Raw genomic sequence first — 19,844 nt, 5'->3', positions numbered from 1 at the left:
TAAATATTAAAACAAATGATTGCCAAATTATATCTAAATATATAAAATTACATGTCCTGACTGACTGATTCATCATCGCCCAGAGCAAACTGCTGAATCTAAAGAGGTGAAATTTGATACACAATTAGGGTACTTCATGAGAATGCACACTAAGAAGGGATTTTTCGAAATTTCCCTGCAGGGGGAGAGGTAGAGGATTAAGGCTTAACCTGAAGAACAGCTTCTACAGTACTGTTTTAGAAGCATTTCTTTTTTTTGTTTTTAACTACGTTTAGTCTTCATTGAGTTTTGTTTTTATTGAGTACTTAAGTGTATTAAATTGATAACATTTCAGACATTGTTATAAATATTTTTATATATTTTGATTTTTTAACCAAGTGTTTGAACCATTTTAAATTCGAATTTGTTTTTGTATATTGGTTCAATTATAGAACGATTGTAAACATTTCAGAAAATTGGTCAGGTTAAAAACATTCTTTGAAGCAGTAAAATGATTCTCAGCAATAAAGGGTATGTGTTATATAACAATTACTATGGTTGTTGAAGATTACCATTGATAGTAATAACTTAATTCCAAACGAATTGTGTAAATTGTGTACAGGTAAAACAGGCAAACAATAATGATTTTTCCTTTTTTCTCTGGATATGTTTCCTCATTTTGCAGGACTTGGGACATCAGTATAATAAGTCCTAGTAATACAATCTGTCCTAGTAGACATTTAAATAATAAAATTCAATGTAAATAGTTTATCATATTTCTTTGCTAGTGATGCCTTTTTCTCTGTAAACCAATTTAGCTGCATTAGACATAATTAAGTACATTTTTGCTCGATTTAGAAAAATTTCTACATTTTTAATGAATTTAATTTTTTTTTTATAAATACATACATGAATTGTTATAATTGAATCTTTAAATAATACTCAAAAATTTTAGGGTTTACTAACAGAGGGAATTCCTTTTGAAAGTTTTCCTGCTTGTCTATCTCTTCCGGCTCATTCGGGCCCATATCCTGTAAATTTATTTGGTACGCCACGTGGAAGAGGTGAATTGCGCATTTTAGGTAAATCTTATCATTTTCTTTGCATTTACATTTTTACATAAATATTTACAATAAAAAATGTTTTCGACAGGATATACAACTCAGGTTTTGGGTGTCAAAAGTAACTGCAAATTGAGAGATCTGAATGGGATCAAGAGACCATTCTATTTTATCGATATCATTCCGGCACTTCCTCAGTTACAAGTTACAACTTCGCTTCCCAAGGCGAGCACTTTTTCTTCACTTGCCAATTCCAGTGCCGTCGTAATGAGTGCCGCGGTCACAATATATGCCGGCGAAAGGTATCGTAGACTCTTTGGTTTCTCGAGTAACAATTAGTTTGTCTTAATTAAATAGTTATTATCTTTCAAAGTCGAGAATGCACGATCACTCTGACCAATACTGGAAAAGAAATGGTTGAACGAATAGACATCAGCGTACAAGTTAAATCAGATAAATGTGAGTATTGTGAATTTTTGTAAATAATAACAGATAAATGATAACAAAGTACAATTAATAAATATATTTATACTTTCAGCTAAAGAATCATCTTTTTTCACTTGGAGCCAAGAAAATTTAGCAATGCAGCTTCCGATCGCTCCGGGAAGTTCGGCTTGTTTTACTTTGTACATAAATGGTCTCGGAGAATTTGTATATCCGACACACAAGAAACCAATAGAAAGAATAGGTAAGTATTATTTAAACAATTAGTTTTCTTTTAGTATAGTTAATAAGATCTGTATCCTCTGTATAAAACAAATAATTGTGATAGGTTAACAAGTAAAGAAATTCATTGTTAAATTTCTTGATTCACTTAGTTTTGGTCATTAATTCACACACAGAATTGTGGGAAGTTTATTTGAATATATGAAATAAACCACCACAATCCTTCATATAGCCAGGACAAGAAGATTAATATATGGTCCTGTATCAGTCCTTTCCAAACTTTTCCATATTAACCAGTAGTTTTCGGTATTTCTTTTGAGACCTTCAGATATAAGTGTTGCATATGTGTGATAGTTTCCGTCATAGCTAACAACAGCTGTGATATCTTGTCAAGATAGATCAGTACAAAGTTCATCATTATTATATAATAATGTAGTTTAAATTAGTAGTAATAAAGTTATAGAAATATTAAATTTGCTTTATTATAAACTTATTTTTGTTTATTTTCTAATTCTTCAGTTTTCCATTGATTGGAATTCTTTCAGGAATGTCATGAACTTCAAATATTCTGATGTTGCTTAGAATTACTTTACGTTTTAGTTGAACTTAAGTAGTTTTCACATGTTAAGTGGATATGACTTTACCTGTTTATTACAGAACCATGACTTTACTACAGAATCATTGCGTGCTTATATTGGAAATATTTTTTACTGCATCTACAAAGGCATATATATACATACAGTTAAAAAATATTTTATGTAGGTGAATATCTTCAAATTTAAATTTTCACTTATTAAGTGTAATTGATTTTCTACCTTTTACTTTTGTGGCTGTTTTGTATATGTAACAAGGGAAAGTATTGTCAGATTGACCCTCTGGGTTTTTTCAAATCTTTGTTTTGAGACCCTGAACATAAAATCATCATAAAAACAGGGAAAAAAATTCCTTGGATGTGTGTTGGCATCTATTTTATTTTATATCTTAGGATGAGGTAAAGATTAAGGAACATAAAAACTTGGCATGAGAGTTTGGGCAATAGGGGCATTGATGCCATTAAATTTTGGTGGTTAAAGGTTTTGAGGGGTGAGGAGATGGGGATCGTATGTCATATTTGAATAGGGTTGACTTAATGAAGATTTTACTCATTGTTAGCATTAAAATATTTTATAAAACTTGTCTCTACCTTCAAAATTAAGCTTTTTTCCATTTTATAATAATTAATATGAACATTATTTCTTAACAAAATCTCATAACAGATGACACATACGTGTGTTGGTTTTTTTTTCCAGGAAAGTTATGCAACTCGTTGCTGGATTTATTTTAATAATTTGTTACAGAATATATATTTTATTCAAACGTTTTTTTCTACATTAAACTTTCAGCAAATTTCTGAACTTTTAAATATTTACAACTTTTTTTTTTCTGAGAATTAATGACATTATAGTTAAATAAACATTTTACTTACAGGAACACCTAGCAAAAATACCCCTGTACATATTTCTTCTGTTGATCCTTATCCTCCAAAGGTAAATGCCATATTCTAAGGTTTTTTGTAAAGATTTTTGACAAAGTTAATTTAAATGCTATTTTTGCAGTCAGTCGAGGCAATTTTACAAATACAGTATAGCGGTGGACCCGGCATGAGAGAAGAATACTGTCGCCAGTGTTCTGTTGCCATCACAGTCGAAATTCTTCCTTCGTTGGTGATAAGTAAATGGGATGTTCTTCCGGCAGATATGTAAGTAAGTTTATATATTAAAAAAGGTAATTTTAGTGAGAATATAAATGATGATTAACTTTCCTACTGAAAGCTAAATGATTAAATTAGCTGGTTAAGTTTATACAGTAGATATATTGGGTTGTCCGGAAAGTAATTTCGTTTTTTTTATTACTAGAGAAATTAAATGTATTTTTATCAGCCAATTTGATTTTAAACCACATTTTCATTATATAATTTGACAGTTGACATTTTAAGGCTTATTTGTAAGAAATTTTGTTTGATTCTGTACAATTTTTATTTTTTTTCGGTGACCCATCAAATATGGAAAATCAAAAGCATCATTTTCGGTACGTTTTGCTTTTTTATAACTAAAACACCAAAATGCTGTTCAAGCAAGAAAAAAAATTGTGGTGCATGTTTGGAGAAGATGTGTTGAGAGAAAGACAGTGCCAAAACTGGTTTACAAAATTGCATTCTGGCAATTTTAATATCGAAGATACACCACATTCTGGATGACCATTTGAAGCCAATAAAAACAAAATAAAGGTACCAATTGAAGTAACCTGCCGTATAACAACACGTGAAATCACTACGAGATTATATCTGTTAAATTGAACCGTTTATTATTACTTAAAACGAATTGGTTTAGTTTCAAAGTTCGATATATGGGTTCCACATGTTATTAAAGGGAGATGCTCTCTATGGTGGAATTTTAAAGAAATTTTTTTTTGAGCTTTTACTAGACAATTTAACAATTGATTCGAAAGTGTACTGCCATCCAGTAAACAAATTGAGTAATTTCATCAAACAAAAAAGGCCAGAATTGATCAACAAACAAAGTGTAGTGTTTTACCATGATAATGCCAAATTTCACACAAGTTTGGTAACTCGTCAGAAACTGTTATAGCTTAGATGGGATGTGTTATCACACCAACCCTATTCGCCAGATTGGGCACACTCAGATTATTACTTGTTCCAGTCTATACAAATTTTTTTTAACTAAGACATTTACTTCAAATGACAATGTCAAAAATCACTCGAATCAGTTTTTTGTAAACAATGATGTAAACTTTTACGAATGTGAAATCATGCTATTACCAGAAACAATGACAACAGGTATTTGACCAAAATGGTCAATATATAATTCAATAAAATATTTATTTATTATAAGAATATTGCGTTTATTTTTCTATAGAAAAAACGAAATTACTTTCCAAACAACCCAATAGTGTCCGTAATTCTGTTGAATTTGTATCAATTACCGATCTGACTCGGAAAAAATTTTATTTTTCTGTGATTTCTCACGATCAGATGCTGATTACTTTTTTACATTTAAAAGATGCAATTAACACTTAACAAATAATACATTTGACTTATTTCCTCATAGAAAAAATAATTTTCCTTCATAAATTTTATACCCAATAAAAATGGAACTACTGGATATTTTTCACATACGAAGAAAATTAAAGTAGTGCCATTAAATCACTATAAACTTAACATCCCTAATTAGCATTTCTGATACTGCAATGTTTATAAGAATTTAAAATATATTTTATATCTAGTTAAGTTAGAATAAATTGAGATAAGTAAAGTGAGGAATATAAAACTTAAACAACAGGCATCAAAAGAATTGTCTTTTTAGAAACAAGTAGCAATTATTTTGTTTTTAAACACTAATTAATTCTAAAAATGAAACTGTAAACATGTTTACATTTTTATATTTAGAGTTACGACATTTACAGATTTTATTTAAGCTATTTTATTGTTATAAGATCAGCAAGCTTGCAAGGGAATTTCTTTTAATAGATAAAAACTTAAAAAAGTTTTTAGATGATTCTGATGTTTTATTGTAAAAGAAATAGTCTTTATTAAATTAATGCAAATTTACATTTTATTCTTGTATTTATTTGACAATATACTGTACTAAAAGAGAATATTAATGCTAAAAATTGTTCTCTTATTCATGTGTCAGGCTGATTAATAGTTTTGAGTTCAAGGAAAATTACAGTGTGTTTTGAAGATGTTTGTAAATTCTCCACAAATAATTTTAAAATCTTTTTATTTTTAAGTATTTAATATTTTATATAAAGTGTGTGAATTTTCTTATTATGAAAAATAGCATATTTCAGAAGAACAAAATATATTGTTATAATCTATTATTATAATATGCTTGCAGTGTGGTAAAATATTTTTCCTTGGAATCAAATTTATCAATGTCGTCATTACACAAGGGTTTGATATAAAACAGTGGCAATACTTTTTTCACATTGCTTACAAAGAGATGATAGTACCCTATTTCTAGCACTGATGAGTATACGGGGAGAAAGTGACACACAATTGTGCATGTTCTAGAGATAGAAAGAGAAGATTACAAAGCATTACAGTAATAGTTTCAAACAGGATTGCCCTAAAGACATGTTTCTGAAGTTTGAACAACATTCATGGATCAGAATCAAGATGGTGCATGAAAGAAACATTACATCAAGGTCATTGGGAAGCATATGGTAATCATGCATTACCACGTGCTTCAAATGGTGGCAAGATGGTATCATTTCACTGAGCTTGTGATACAGTACAAGATGCAGTATTTGGGTTGGCCTGGTGTGGACAAGCATCAGGTGAAGTTGATTTAATTACTGATGGAGATGGATTAATTGTGGACAGCAAGATGTAAACAGTCAATCCATCTCCATTTTAATTATTATGCCCTTGTGTTCTTTCTATCTTAATTTAAATTTATTTTGTATACTAGTACTTTTTATATATTAACAGGACTTATTATACTTTTCTAGTATAATAAGTCCTGTTAATATATAAAAAGTACTAGTATACCTCTCCATTTTAGTTTTGCATGTGTTGAAAGATGTTTGGTTACTGCAAAATTGCATCATATTGGATATTTTATTTTCTTGCTGATATTCAGAAGTGTCACTACTATGCCTTCGTCAGTGACCATTTGAAATGACAGAGCCATCACGCAGGTGATCTGTCATTCTGGTCACATGATCCTGCATATATCTCGTCCATGTGTGCAAGACCATATGATCAGAACTCAAATGACAGTTCAATGAATGGCAGCACCCATCATCTCCTCTGTCAAAAAGTTGCACGAAGTGTCAAAGTGATACTGCTAGCGATATATTATGTGCATTTGATACTGCAGTATAAGACAATACCAACTTTTCTGGAAACTTGTATTTATCCTACTCTGTGTGAAACGTGGAAAAAATTTTCAATTGTCATTGTCTTGCAGTGTCACCAGGCTGTTCTCACAAAAAGTTGTTAGCACAATAACAGTGGAAGGTGCTCAAACATCCAATCCAGACATCAGCTTGTGCAACTTTCATCTTTTCTGTAAGTAAAAAAAAAATTTCACAAGAGGAGAAATCCTCTGAGCGGTAGTGTGCTTAGTTTGTAACGTTAACTAAAATAGCTGTGATGATGGTATCTAACACTTTTCACACACAGGAAGATTAGAAATTTGGGAAGCAATTACATTGAAGAACTGTAAACATATTCTGTTCTGTGAATAAATATTTTGTCTCACATACATATGTTGTTGCTATTTTACATCTAACCCCTATATAAATGAATACTCCAAAAATTATCAGAAAAAATAATTTTACGCAGTTCTGTATTTCTTAGCTTTCCATTATTCTGAATGTTGAAGGAATCTGTAATTAGAAAATATTTTGTGGATCTCCTTTTCTAGGATTTCTAATTTTATATGGAACACCTTATTTTCAGTGGCTTTAAAATGTATCCCCAAACAACAATCCCATTAAAATCTGACAAGGAGAATTGGTAAATCTTCAAGAAAAATACTAAAATTTGATTACTGTCTAGTTTTAGTATGATTTCAATTAGTGATTATATACAATAAATTAAATTTTATTGTTCTAGAAGTAATGGCAGCAGATAATTTAATGTACCTGTGGTGTAATTAATTAATATTCTCACCGTAAATGACCTTATATTCATAGAATTCAAGCAAAAGTAACTAACCTCAAAGGTTTTCGGAATTAATTGCCATGACTAGTTTGCCTGTCAATGAAGCATAACTGCCAAATATTAGTGTTTTATTTCAAAATAATTACTGTATTCAGAAGCATTCCTAAGTATTTTATTTATTATTTAAAGTCTATTATTATTAGTTTTTAGTTACAAATAATTCATTAAATTTAAAATTCTTACAGAATATGATTTAAATTGTTTTAAATTAAACAATCAATTTGCTAAAATTTATCCTAAATATGAGAATTAAGCTGTTTTTAATTGAATTATTTTTAAAATGTTTTTCTTTTAATTAACAATTATTAATTTTATTTTAATTCATAAGTTTTTTAAAAATTAAAACAATTTCTTGTTCATTTCAGGCCATTGCAGTGTTATCTTGTATTAGACATTCTCAACGCTTCCAATTACGAAATGGAGCTTCAGTATTCTACCAACAAGAAGATTTTGATCGAAGCCAAAGATACGTGCCGAATTCCCGTTGCCGTCGAAAGATGCCCACCCGTTGCTTTTCACCAAGACGGCGACGGAAACGAAACGACCATTCAGTCTCTGTGTCACCAGCATTTAGTAAATCTGGTCGACTTAAATTGGACTCTGATATCCTTTTTTATGTATTTTAAATAAATTCTTCATTTTAACAAATTTAATAAATATAATTTTAGTTTTATACGACACACGCATTCTTTTATCCTTGACAATTACATACCCGACAATAGGAGTTTCGGGTCGTGCTTCGATCGTAGACGTAACTTGGACGGAAAGTATGATGGACGTGATAATGATATCGCCAATTCATTGGGGTAAAAATAATTCATTTGGAGTAAATTAAATAATTTTAATATTAATTAATAAAAGCATCAAACTGTACTTTACAGAGATGATGTTGAACGGACACGAATTTAAAGTCGAAGAGGAATTTAATTTTATCGTGGGCGAGTTGGTAGTACTTAATATCACAATACATAATATTTCAGGTAAGATGAATGTTTTATTCATAAGACAGGAAATGATTAGTTACAATAAATTTTTATTCATACAAATTCTTTCAGATGCCATTCTTGAATCTGTTCAACTTTGCATCCAAGGTTATCAAGACCATCAAAACGGACATTATAATTATCGATTAGAAAATAAGAGAGCCATCATAGGAAGCGACAAAGTTCTAATTCCAAAGGTAGAAAAAAGTCGCAAGCGTCTTACCAAATTTTCTATTAAATTTTGCTGAATTTCGTAATACTTTTTCAGGTTTTGCCGCACGATCACTATCGCCACGAATGCGGCCTCGTGTTTTTTCACACGGGCGTGTATAAGTTTGACGTGCAGTGCAGCAGTTACGTTCTGAACAAATCGAACACAAATAGAAAATCTATAAAAAACTTACATACCTGGAAGTGCACCCCGTCTATAGAATTAACGGTCGTAGATTAAGTTTAGATCGGAAACCGAGACGTTCGCCCAGCAAATTTTTATCCTAGAATTTATTCCATCCAGAATGAATTTGAAAAGATTCTTAATTCTGTGAATTATTTGGAGATAACGAAATTCCAATGTTACAAAATTTCCTGATGTTACCGAAGTGATTGAAAGTGATAAGATTACCAAACACTTCTCCACCTTGAAAAAAAGGGGGGAAAAAAAATCAAACTCTCAACTTTTAATGTATAAAATTGTGTAATATAAGAAAAAATATAAAACAGGATCAATAATTTGCCCAATATTTTAAGAAAAATAAATAAATAAATGTACAGAAATGCAAATAGATCCATGTATTGAAAATTGTATAATTAAGATGTCATATATAAATATATAAATAAATATATATATATATATATATATAGATATATGTACAGAAAATTAAAAAAACAAACCCACAAATTATAGATTTTATTGTAAAGTTATCGGAAGAAAATAAGTGTTTTTTGTAGACGAAGAGAAAACAGTTTTATACATGATCTGTTAAAATTTTCGTTTCTGTACGAGTTGTTTAAAACAGTTCGTGTTTATATAAGAGAAAAGATTATAGTAAGTTCCATAATTTTTTACAAAATTTTAAAATGTTCCCACAATGCATGATTATTTAGTATAAAACTTTAACTTATTCATATTTAAATATATTAAGAAAAAAAAAAAAAATGTAGCTTTTTCAATTGTTCTAACTTAAGTGTTTGGGTTAATGTTAAAGTATTTTTAAATTAAAGAAAATTGTGTCTACAGGTAAATATCTACGTGAAATTTTTTACATTTTCCGAATTTTTGTTGTTTGTAAAGTATTAAAAGAAAATGTTTTTGATAAATTCTGAGAATAACATTGTATAATTTGAAGGTAATTTCTATCCGCAGATTGGTTTCTAGAAAATAAAAAAATGTCTTCCAGATCACTCCGGGAAGAGCTGCCGTCGATAAATGATTCCCGTAAAAGAGAGTTAATTATTCATTCCTGCATATTTTCCACCTTGATGACCTTGGGTAATTGTATATATTAACGATAAATTTAGATCAAATACAGATGTTTTTTTTTCTTTTTTAAGTTGTGTTTATGAGGAAAGTATTTTTAATTCTCAAATAACAAAGTGAAGATCAATCAAAAAAAATTTTTTTCTTTTTTAATATACTGTATATAAAAAAGCAAATTAGTAAATGATTTTTTAAAATATTTTATACATAATTCAAAAAATGGGTTTTCTAGATGAGCACATTTAAAATTAGCATAATTAAATATTAAGAGAAAATTAATGAAGCCTTTCTTGATTGAGTGAGAAAATAATAAATAACAACGAGTGACGTAAAAATATGGATTTGTCTCTTAAAGACGATAGAATTTCTGGAATTTTATGTTTGTCGAATGCAAAGAATGGCCATGGAGCATTATCTTCCGTGACGTCTCGATTTGTTTTGGCAAAAGTTTCTGTGTCTTTTATCTATGATTTCTTCGAATCCAACATCCCCGACCTGGACGAAGAAGAAGAAAGATTTCAGATAATGTTTTATAATCCCAGAATCATTTGTGTCTGTGATAATATACATTTATATACAGTAGACCCCCTATAACACGGAAGAAAAGTTCCGTGTTATATGAATCCGTGTTGTAGGGGGGTCTAGTGTAATTTGCATGTTACAGAAATGGTAATCATAGAAAATTGATCCATTTAGGACTTATTTTTCTGCAATAATAATTATGTATTTATGAATTTCTTTTTTGTTTTTATTTACAAATCTTTACCTCTTACAATTAAGAATAAAAGAAAGTTTTAAAGCAAATATTGTAAATATTGATTTAAAATAAAAAAAAAATTAGACCCGTCCTTTATTATAATAGCTTGAATGGGCTTTTCCAACTGTAGTTAGTCGTGGGTTCGCGCCTCACTAACGCTGACCACGTGGATTTTTCCGGATTTTCTTCACGTGTCAAACCTAAATAGGAGCCAGTTTCTCGTAGAGAAAAGGCAGATTGCCCACGTGTTGAATTGCCTTCTATTAATCCAATCCTAATCCCCCCCGTCCTAATAATTAAAATTTGAGAAGCGTAAAGGAGAAACTTCCACGTCGGAGAACTTGAATTGCATGATTTAAAATGTTTTTCTCCAAAGCAATTATTAAAAAATGTCGTTAAAATCGTATTTTAATCATGTAATAGACTTCATTAAAATTGATTTGTAATTTATAAACAGTAAATAATTCTAACCTGTTTTAACAGGCTCCAACTGGGATCAGTACGATGCTTTCTCTCTTCTGTGAAAGAAGCAATGGTAAATATGGAGCCTCGAGATTCTCCAAATCTAAAAATTAAGTACATATTTAATAATATAAATCATGTATATAATTATACAGAGAGAGAACGTTTGGGAATCTTGTTTTACTGTAAGTAGATTGTTCTAGTTTAATATGAATCAAGTGTTTTCATATTCATAGCGTGGGAGAAAAAAATGGAAGTTTGAAGATCATTAAAATAAGAATGGATTATGAATCTTTGGAGTCATTCGCCAAAATAAATTTTTCAAAATTACCAAAAAACAATGACATATTTCACTGGCTGTTAAGTGAGATTAAAATAAACGTGATATTGTTAACTAGGAGTGGTTTTTTTTTTTAAAGTTAAGTGTGAATGTTTCGATCAACTAGGAGCGAAAATAGATTGCAATCGTGTATGTTATAAATGACCTTTAAAGAATCGAACAATGGTCTTTCTGTAGCTCTATCCTTTAACGTTACCAATTTAGTATTTTACAATATGTTTAAACGAGGATAAACTAATAGGCAGAACTTCATTCTAGTGATTAAACTATTGTTGTATTATTTCTACAGCAAAGGAAAAAAAAGAAGGTTTTTCCAGTTCGGTAATATTTCAAAACAGAAATTAATTTACCCGTTATGTTATCAAAATGATTGCTACATTCGTAATTATAGAGCGACGGATATCCTTTATTATTATTATTATTATTATCTGCATAAAGGTGTACTGTGTGTTAGAGAATACTACGGTAGCTTTTCCTGTTTACAACATACAGAGATTCATTCCCTATCAATTGTTTAGGCGTATATGTAAGAGACAGACCTAAATAGTCGCTTCGTCTTAATATAAAACGGATGGATAAGCTATTTAAGAGAGTGTATTAGCTTTTAAAATAGCTCCAATTAATTTATTTATAGCTTTAATAATCATTTAAAATAGCTGTAAACTTGTATATGTGTTGGCTTAAGGAAGAATGAATAAGATGATCTCTTACGTTTAAGTTCTATCGCATTTAACGTTTTGCTATTCTTTACAACTAGTTTTATATCGAGGTCAGCGATCTTTATATCAGTAAATAATTGCTATAAATAGATAAATAATTGCAAACTTTAAACCATTCATTAATTGCCATTTGAATGATATTTTTCCTCGTCAACAGAACATTTCTATGTGACATAGTGGGTGAAAATAGAACGGCAATTAAAATTACACCAAAGTTGCTTATTAACATAAAAAGAAATGAAGGTGGAGAAATTTTTCTAGATTTTTCAGGCTTTTAATTCTTTCCCTGCGGTAATTGATGTCGAATCCAATTAAAAACTGATTTATTGTTAACGAAATTTGGAGTATGCATGATAATTTTAATTAATGAAACTAGTTAATTTTTATAGTTTTACACCGTTTACGTATTAATATAGATTATAAGTATTTGGGACGTTGTAACTGTGACTGAATTCGAACACGCAAATCTTTATAAATTGCAAGTTCTCGAATACGTTTGCAATAAATTACACGAATATTCTTAAGTATTACTTGCATATAAACAGCGATTAAGTAACTTCCCATGCTACCGCATGTTATATAGAGAACTGCATGAGGTTATGATACAGTTGCAACGATAAAATTGTCTTATTTTTTCAATTTCGGGGGCCTTAGGCCTAAACTTCCCATGCCTAGTGGGCAATCTGGCACTGTATAAATATATCAATTCAGTATACATATACCAAAAAAGTATACATAAATTGTAGTTAGATGACTCTCTTCATTGAAAAAGAACAGAAAACGTGGGCCTACATTCATAATTCCAAATTCATGACAGCAGAATTAAACTTTTACCATTTTATATTGTTCTAAGACCGCAACAGAAGTAACAAATGACCGCAGGTACCGAACCCACCTGTAAGCAATCTAGGCTTTTCCTTAGGGCCTCGTGTTTTTAGGGATCCGGACCCTTATAAACTTGTTCTCGATCTAGTGCTAGCTAAGATACTAAGCTTTGTACATTAAGTATTGTGTGAAATGAGATACACAAGTTCTCGTACAAGCTAAAACTGTTACCGATGAATTTTGTGTAAAAAGAATTGACAAGTGTGTTGCAGGTTCTGCAAATCTGACTTCTATTATTGCAATTAATTTATGTTACGGTTAAATTAAAAAAACTGTGCATTGTGGAAGTTAAATTACGGTCGTATGAAGATAAAATTTGAAATGTACTCGTAGATTCAAAACAAAGGTGTTGCGTGTTATGTATACATTCTGTCTCACCTGCAACAAACTTCTTTCGGATCTATCCACACCGTAAACTCTAAAGGTAATTTTAATTCTTTATATTCTATACCGGCTAACAGGGCAGCTTCGCACAATACCGGATCATTTCGATATAACTGATTAATGCGAATACAGCGATAGGCTTGACCCTTCCAAGGTTTGTCTTCGTACCAATGTTGTGCAAATTTGATGGTCAAGATGTCGTGTAAATGTTTTTTGAATTGCATAATTTGTTTGATATTTAATTTGCTATTCAATTTGATAATCAAACGTGTTAGAAATGCTGTGGCTGAATTCACTTCCGCTTTCATTCCTACCGCCTTGAAGTATGTGAGACTTGGATGACGCTGGACCTGAAACGAAAATATCAATTCTTTAGATATTTTAATTTTCCTCCTTACAAACAACAACTTAAACTATAATTTTTACATAAAATGCCAAGTTTTTGTGTGCCTCTCTACGCCCTGTGCCCCTGTTTTTGCTTTCCTCTACCAGGCTCATATAATACCTTCATAAAATTACCAATCTTAATGTAATTCTAGTTAAAACGATTTAATAAATAAACTACTATTTCCTTATTTGCAATTCTAATCTATTTTACTATTTTTATATAATTTAATGAAAGTTATTCTTATTCTAAACTTCCGTTTATAAGCTTAAAATGTGAACTGCACGTAACATTTTTAAATAAGGACAGGTCAGACTGCAGTTATACAATGAATTCCAGTTTCGTTTCATACTTTGGAAAATACAGGAGAATCATTCCATTTTATAACCAGTTTAAATACACGTCACTTTTGAAAATAACTTTTATACTGATACGCGAGAAATAAATTCTTCCATATCCTTTTATTTCATTCTGTGGGGAATTTAAGTTATTTTAATATCGTGCAGCTACTTATAATTTAACGTCATCCTTGAATATTTGTCATTTTATGACATCATTTTGTTATATACGGATTTTCACACGAAATATTATGGCTATGAATATTCTAACGATAGTAATTTTTACATATTTTATATAGTTTTCTGTTTACTGAAATTTACTACGTTAAAAAATAATAATAATAAATTTAGCTACTGAAGAAAATACAATGTAACAGATAATTCAAAAGTCATGACTATGTTTTGTAAATGTATAAAGAAAATCTGAATTTATAATGAGGAAGGAGTATGGAATTAAGTTAAATAATGACTGGTAGCATCACTATTTTATGCAAATATCCATGTAAAATTATCAAATTTTCTAATTACTAGTTGATTGATAAATTATCATAACGCCCTTGTACATTATAGATTATATGAGGGCCACGATTACACACATTACAGTCTGACCCGCAAAGGGGCCAGGGTTATGGAATATTGCCCTACTCCTGCTGTCCATAACAAATTATGAGGTTCTAGACCAGGCTCGAACTCTGATCTTTCATCCTATTGCGCGATTGTTTCTTAATTGATATTTTTTTTTATGTATATGATAACCCGACACGAGGGCGACCTCCCAAAGGGATGCCTCCCGGGAGGATTTTCTATGGGAAACTGGTCCCTTATTTAGGTGTTACTAATGTGAAGAAATCCCGGAAAGGCCACGTGGCCAGCCCGTTGGTGAGACACCAGTTGGACGTGGGTTCGAAACGAGTGTTCAGTGTTTTATCTATGTGGCTTTACTTTATAGTACTTTTATTGATAAGTTCTTTAACATAGAAGTAGTATTTATCAACTCTTCTATTAATATATGTCTCAAAAATTAAATTATTTTCTTATATTTGCAGAGAACATCGCTGAGTTTGAATAAATAAATTAATTTTAATTGCATTTATTTAGTAAAAATTAATAAATAATGGCATCGATAGTACAATGAACAATAAATTAATAGTAAAAAAATCAATTTGGCATATCAACGAAAACTTACCGAAAATAATGAAAGCAAAATATGCAATTAAAAATAATTATAATAAAAATTCTCATTTGATTTACTTGTACAGAGAAAGTAACCTACTTATTACTTTTTCTCATCGCTTGAAAAGCTACGTAAGTTAGTAAATTGAAGCAAGAATAGAATGAAAGTACTTAATTCGTTATTATTATTGTCATTATTTCTTATTTTCTACATTATTGAGGACTAAACGTAATAATAAAAAATGCGAAAGTTATTATAGAGAATAAGTAATTAATCATAAAGTAAATTTCTTCCCATCTTTATATTTTATATACAAGATTTTTGAATACTTTGCAGTGTGAGAAAATATCTTGGTGGGCCTACTGTAAACTTTTCTTTATAACGGCCGGATAGCCGAGACAAGCAGAGAAACCAGACCTCTATTCTGGAGGATCCGGGTTCGAGTTCGAGTTGATTCAGATATGTTAGGCAGGACCGAATTTATGAGCGGGCATGTGTCCAGGGGCTTCCACAGAAAGAAAATATTAAAAATGAAAATAAAAACAATAGGCTATACAGTATTTATGAATATCGTATAAATCTAAAGGAGAGTATAGTGAAATTTGCACAAGCGTTAGTTGTTACAGGTGCTTCTGCAAATGTGTCTTGGGGGTCCCATACAAATAAATAAATTCCTGATGTTGAGCCCTATTGCTTATAAACAATAAACTGAATACCAAACGATTTTCAAGAGGACTAAGGAGAGAAGATCCTTCACTATCTATCTGTCCTGTTGGAGGATGTTTGGAACTCGTATAATAATTCTCTTAGTACTTCAAGGAGGAAAGAGTTAAAGAAATAATATAATGAAGTAAAGTTTTTCATTATATTCGAAACGTCATTATGAATATAATAATTACATTTTTTCAGATTTGTAATGAAATATTACGAAGTTTATTACATCATTTTTTTGGAATCAATATCTAAGCCGAAACTTCTAATCTAAAATGACCTCCGTTCTGTACTCATTATCCTAAAAATACAATCAAATAATTAAAATTATTTCTAAGAAACACAAGGAAGGAAAATCCGGGCGTGTTATTTATTTATTTAAAAAATTAATTAATCTCTACGAAAATCAGTAATAGGAAATCCACGAAATGACCATGACTGCCTTTACTCTCGCTGCAAATGAATATATGAAGAATTATATTGAATATTCAACAAGTGAATAATTTAAACTAATTTAAATAAAAACTTTACACACTAATACACCTGGAGAACAAATTCTGAATTTTTAAGTTCATTAGGAGTAGAATACAGTATATAGAATTTGGAACAATATCCTCATATTGACCGTACAAGGTCGAACTCAGCCAGAAGCAATTCAGATTTGTCAATCGTGAGAAAAGGGAATGCGAAAAAGGATAGCAGCTTGCTATCTTCGACAAGATCTTTGCACGGGGGAAAATAATAAAAATATATTTTGTTGATAATATAAATGAAGTAATTCATTATATCTTTTGAAAAAAAAATGTAATTAAATGCTATTTTATATTTCAATGTATTTTATTTTGTAATTTTAAATTAAATTTTTTCTTATTTCAGATTAAATTGTTTTAAAATTGACAAATTCATTTTTATCTTATAAATTTTTACATAACAGAAGGTTTTCGTAGGAGGAATTTATTTGTAAACCATTGGAATTTACAATCCGATTGCAGACATTAGTTTTCTCTTCTAAACTAAGATATCCTTTCTGTTTACTTACTTAATTGAAATAAAATGGGGATTATATAACTAACTTGTATGACCTATTCCAATAAATATTATTAGGACAAAGGGACGAGTGCATAAACGTAAGAAATGCAAATTTCTCTTACGTTTATGCACTCTTCCCTTCTCTATCATATATTTGGAGGACGGTATAGATTAGTCCACAAGTGGTTGAGCGGATAAAACCTGGCGGGTTCGCACCTGACCAACAAGTTAACCAGGTTTTATTCGTGTGCGTAACACCTAAACAGGGACCAGTCTCCCATAGAAAGTCCTCTCTGGAAGAAGAAGAAGAAGAAGAAGATTCAAAACATTAGTATATTAAACATATATCTGTGAATATCACTTAACTACTTCTTCGTAATTAGCCTAAATTTTGGACCCATCTCCTAATAAGATAATGAAATTTTTCATAAAATATTGTTAGAATTAAGTTATTCATTTAATGCAATAGAATGGAAATTTTTAGTTCGGTTTCCCTGAAGGAAAATAAGTTTTAAAAAACGTTTGATTTATTCGAAAGATTAGAACATTTGATTTATTATCAATATAAAAAAGATTTGGAATCATGTCTACAGCTTTAAAAAGTAAAATTGATGAAGCGTCATTATATTATCAATCACTGTCATCACATAGGTTTATAAGTCTGCATATTAACTTGATATTTGAGAAATCAGTCTTATTTAAATATTTCTTTAAAGATATTTTGAGAAAATAATAAAAGGAAAAATATACTTTAGACTGGTCATTATTTACGTCTTGCTCGTTGATTCATAGCGCGATTGCATATTATTGATATCATGAAAAATTCTCTTCATTTATGTTAATTTTTAAAAATCTTTCCATTCTAGAATATTAATGCTACCATTTTTATATATTCTAGACTTGCAGACTAGATGGGAGACATATTTTAATGCTCGCATCATTTGTAATCGTATAAAAAATAAGTTAAATTTAACAGAAGTAAAACCTGATTTTATAAGCCACTTGTCAAAATAGTCATGTTATTCAATGATAAAATATTCTCAGATGAAGCATAAAAACATTTTAGATCAATCTTTTAAAGTAATAAATAAAATATAATTAAAGTTTTATCCTTGGTAACTGTCGAGAAAATAATAAATTTTATCTGAAAAGATTGTTTTTCAAAAACAAGTATTGTTTAGCTCGCATAAAACAATTATACTCAACAAACGTGAACAGAGATGACCACATTTTTGAATTTGGGAAATTAATATAACATTAAAATTCTGTTTAAAATAATATAATATCTGTATAACATTTAGCATTATATCAAAAGAACAAGATTAAAACGTGATAGTTTAAAAACTTTAGGTGAGGGGACTGAAGTTATTGCTTGTCATATCTCAATTGAGAATGAGAACTGATGAATTAGATAAATTATATATAAGTTTAAAATGAAAAGAAAAATTGATTATTAGAAGTAAAACAATGCTCACATTTTATCTATAAATTACAGATTTTAAGTTAGGATTAAATTTAAGGAATCTGTCATTGATATAGAAATGGTGTCCCAACCAAAGGGGTCGCGACTCCCAGGATCAACAACCAAATTCCAGGATAATGTCACGGCCTTCCACTACTCCAAACGGGGGTCGCAAACTAAAAGAATTGGATAACACCCTTGCAGATAAAGAACAATATAAGCCTGCACGAGTGTCCACGAAATTAAAAATTTCTAAAGTTATAGCAAACCATTTAATCAAATTATAATATATTCAAATATGAATCAATCCATTTAGAGATATTTTAAACATTATAAATAATGAGATTAAATTAATTAAGTCGTGAAAACATTAAAATACGATAACTAAGTGTTTATATATTAAGTAATATTATAAAATAGGCTTACTATTATACACGAAAACCATCAGAAACAATAGAAAAACACTTACTGTCAAGAATTCTTTGAAATGGTTTTCTGTATTGATAAAAAAAAAAAAGAAATATAAAATAAATAAATGTTTAAAAATTGAATCGTTAAATCATAATAATTGTAACAAAAATGAGAGTAAATTCGTTTAATCATTACGTGTAAACGACGATATCTTACCTTGAAACACTTGCAAATCCTTTTTGTCACTCCATGTTTTCGAATCACTCAATTTTTGATAAGTTTTTCCAAATTTCCCATGAATGATGAACTTGGACATTATTTGGTTTAACTGATTAGGCAACTTGTAACAATCGTTTTATTAATTTGACAACAATAAATCCACATTGTACGTCACCCGATTGTTAGAATAATTTAATGTTTAAAATATTAAAAAATTCATTCAAAAATAACTTAATTATAATGTATTAACAGCTCGACACATATTTCAGTGTAAATTCGGTTTAATCAACACATTAAAGACTTGATTAAGAGATTTGGAAAGTATTTTATTTAATTTTCTTTTTAATTCAGAAGAATTGATAAAAATAATCTTTAATATTATTTATTTAAATAAGCAGGAAGAATATAAAAATAAATGTAAAAATGTAATTATTCATGGCAGTACTTTCTCACACACTAATTTATTTCATAAAAGCTATTGAAATATTCAGGTAAAAGTAGATTTTATATAAAGTAAAATTATCTATTAGATTTTACAGACTGGAAAAGAACAGAACAGACAGGTAGTACCTGCTTAACACGAAACGAAACTACATTAAAATAACCTTATCTTTCTCTTCATAAATCAAGATGTACCAAGTTAGAAGTAAGGGCGGTTCTGTAGAACGAGA

The 19,844-nt window shown here is 29.6% G+C and overlaps 2 protein-coding genes across 2 annotated transcripts in view; one reads left to right on the top strand and one right to left on the bottom strand.

Moving 5' to 3' along the window:
- Nucleotides 1-9,850, top strand: part of brun (trafficking protein particle complex subunit brun) — a 39,206-nt gene extending 29,356 nt beyond the window's left edge. Inside the window, exons 15-25 of the mRNA XM_067272838.1 lie at nt 935-1,061; nt 1,132-1,342; nt 1,414-1,499; nt 1,579-1,728; nt 3,174-3,232; nt 3,302-3,444; nt 7,803-8,045; nt 8,155-8,243; nt 8,319-8,417; nt 8,493-8,617; nt 8,689-9,850. Coding sequence (XP_067128939.1) covers nt 935-1,061; nt 1,132-1,342; nt 1,414-1,499; nt 1,579-1,728; nt 3,174-3,232; nt 3,302-3,444; nt 7,803-8,045; nt 8,155-8,243; nt 8,319-8,417; nt 8,493-8,617; nt 8,689-8,871 — 1,515 coding nt within the window. The 3' untranslated portion in view covers nt 8,872-9,850. The remainder of the gene's footprint in view (nt 1-934; nt 1,062-1,131; nt 1,343-1,413; nt 1,500-1,578; nt 1,729-3,173; nt 3,233-3,301; nt 3,445-7,802; nt 8,046-8,154; nt 8,244-8,318; nt 8,418-8,492; nt 8,618-8,688) is intronic.
- A 268-nt stretch (nt 9,851-10,118) lies between these two features.
- LOC136977392 (protein BTG2-like) lies at nt 10,119-19,317 on the bottom strand. Its single transcript, XM_067272857.1, has 5 exons — nt 19,171-19,317; nt 19,013-19,038; nt 13,439-13,794; nt 11,126-11,219; nt 10,119-10,392 (listed from the first exon to the last, which is right to left on the bottom strand). The coding sequence occupies exons 1-5, from the start codon at nt 19,268-19,270 to the stop codon at nt 10,309-10,311; spliced, it is 660 nt and encodes a 219-aa protein (XP_067128958.1). The 5' UTR covers nt 19,271-19,317; the 3' UTR covers nt 10,119-10,308.
- Between the last annotated feature and the right edge of the window lie 527 nt (nt 19,318-19,844).

Source organism: Centruroides vittatus, unplaced genomic scaffold, assembly GCF_030686945.1.
Source record: "Centruroides vittatus isolate TY-2023 unplaced genomic scaffold, ASM3068694v2 contig_1113, whole genome shotgun sequence".
NCBI lineage: Eukaryota > Metazoa > Arthropoda > Arachnida > Scorpiones > Buthidae > Centruroides > Centruroides vittatus.
Note: the sequence above shows the minus strand (reverse complement) of the source record. Positions and strands in the feature narration are given on the sequence as shown.

Excerpts from the sequence above, each read along its gene's own strand:
- LOC136977392 (XM_067272857.1), bottom strand. The coding sequence starts at position 19,270 with ATGTCCAAGTTCATCATTCATGGGAAATTTGGAAAAACTTATCAAAAA. Across the intron at positions 19,039-19,170 it reads GGATTTGCAAGTGTTTCAAG|AAAACCATTTCAAAGAATTC; the intron begins GTAAGATATCGT and ends TTATCAATACAG. Across the intron at positions 11,220-13,438 it reads CCGAAAGAAGTTTGTTGCAG|ATTTGGAGAATCTCGAGGCT; the intron begins GTGAGACAGAAT and ends CTTAATTTTTAG.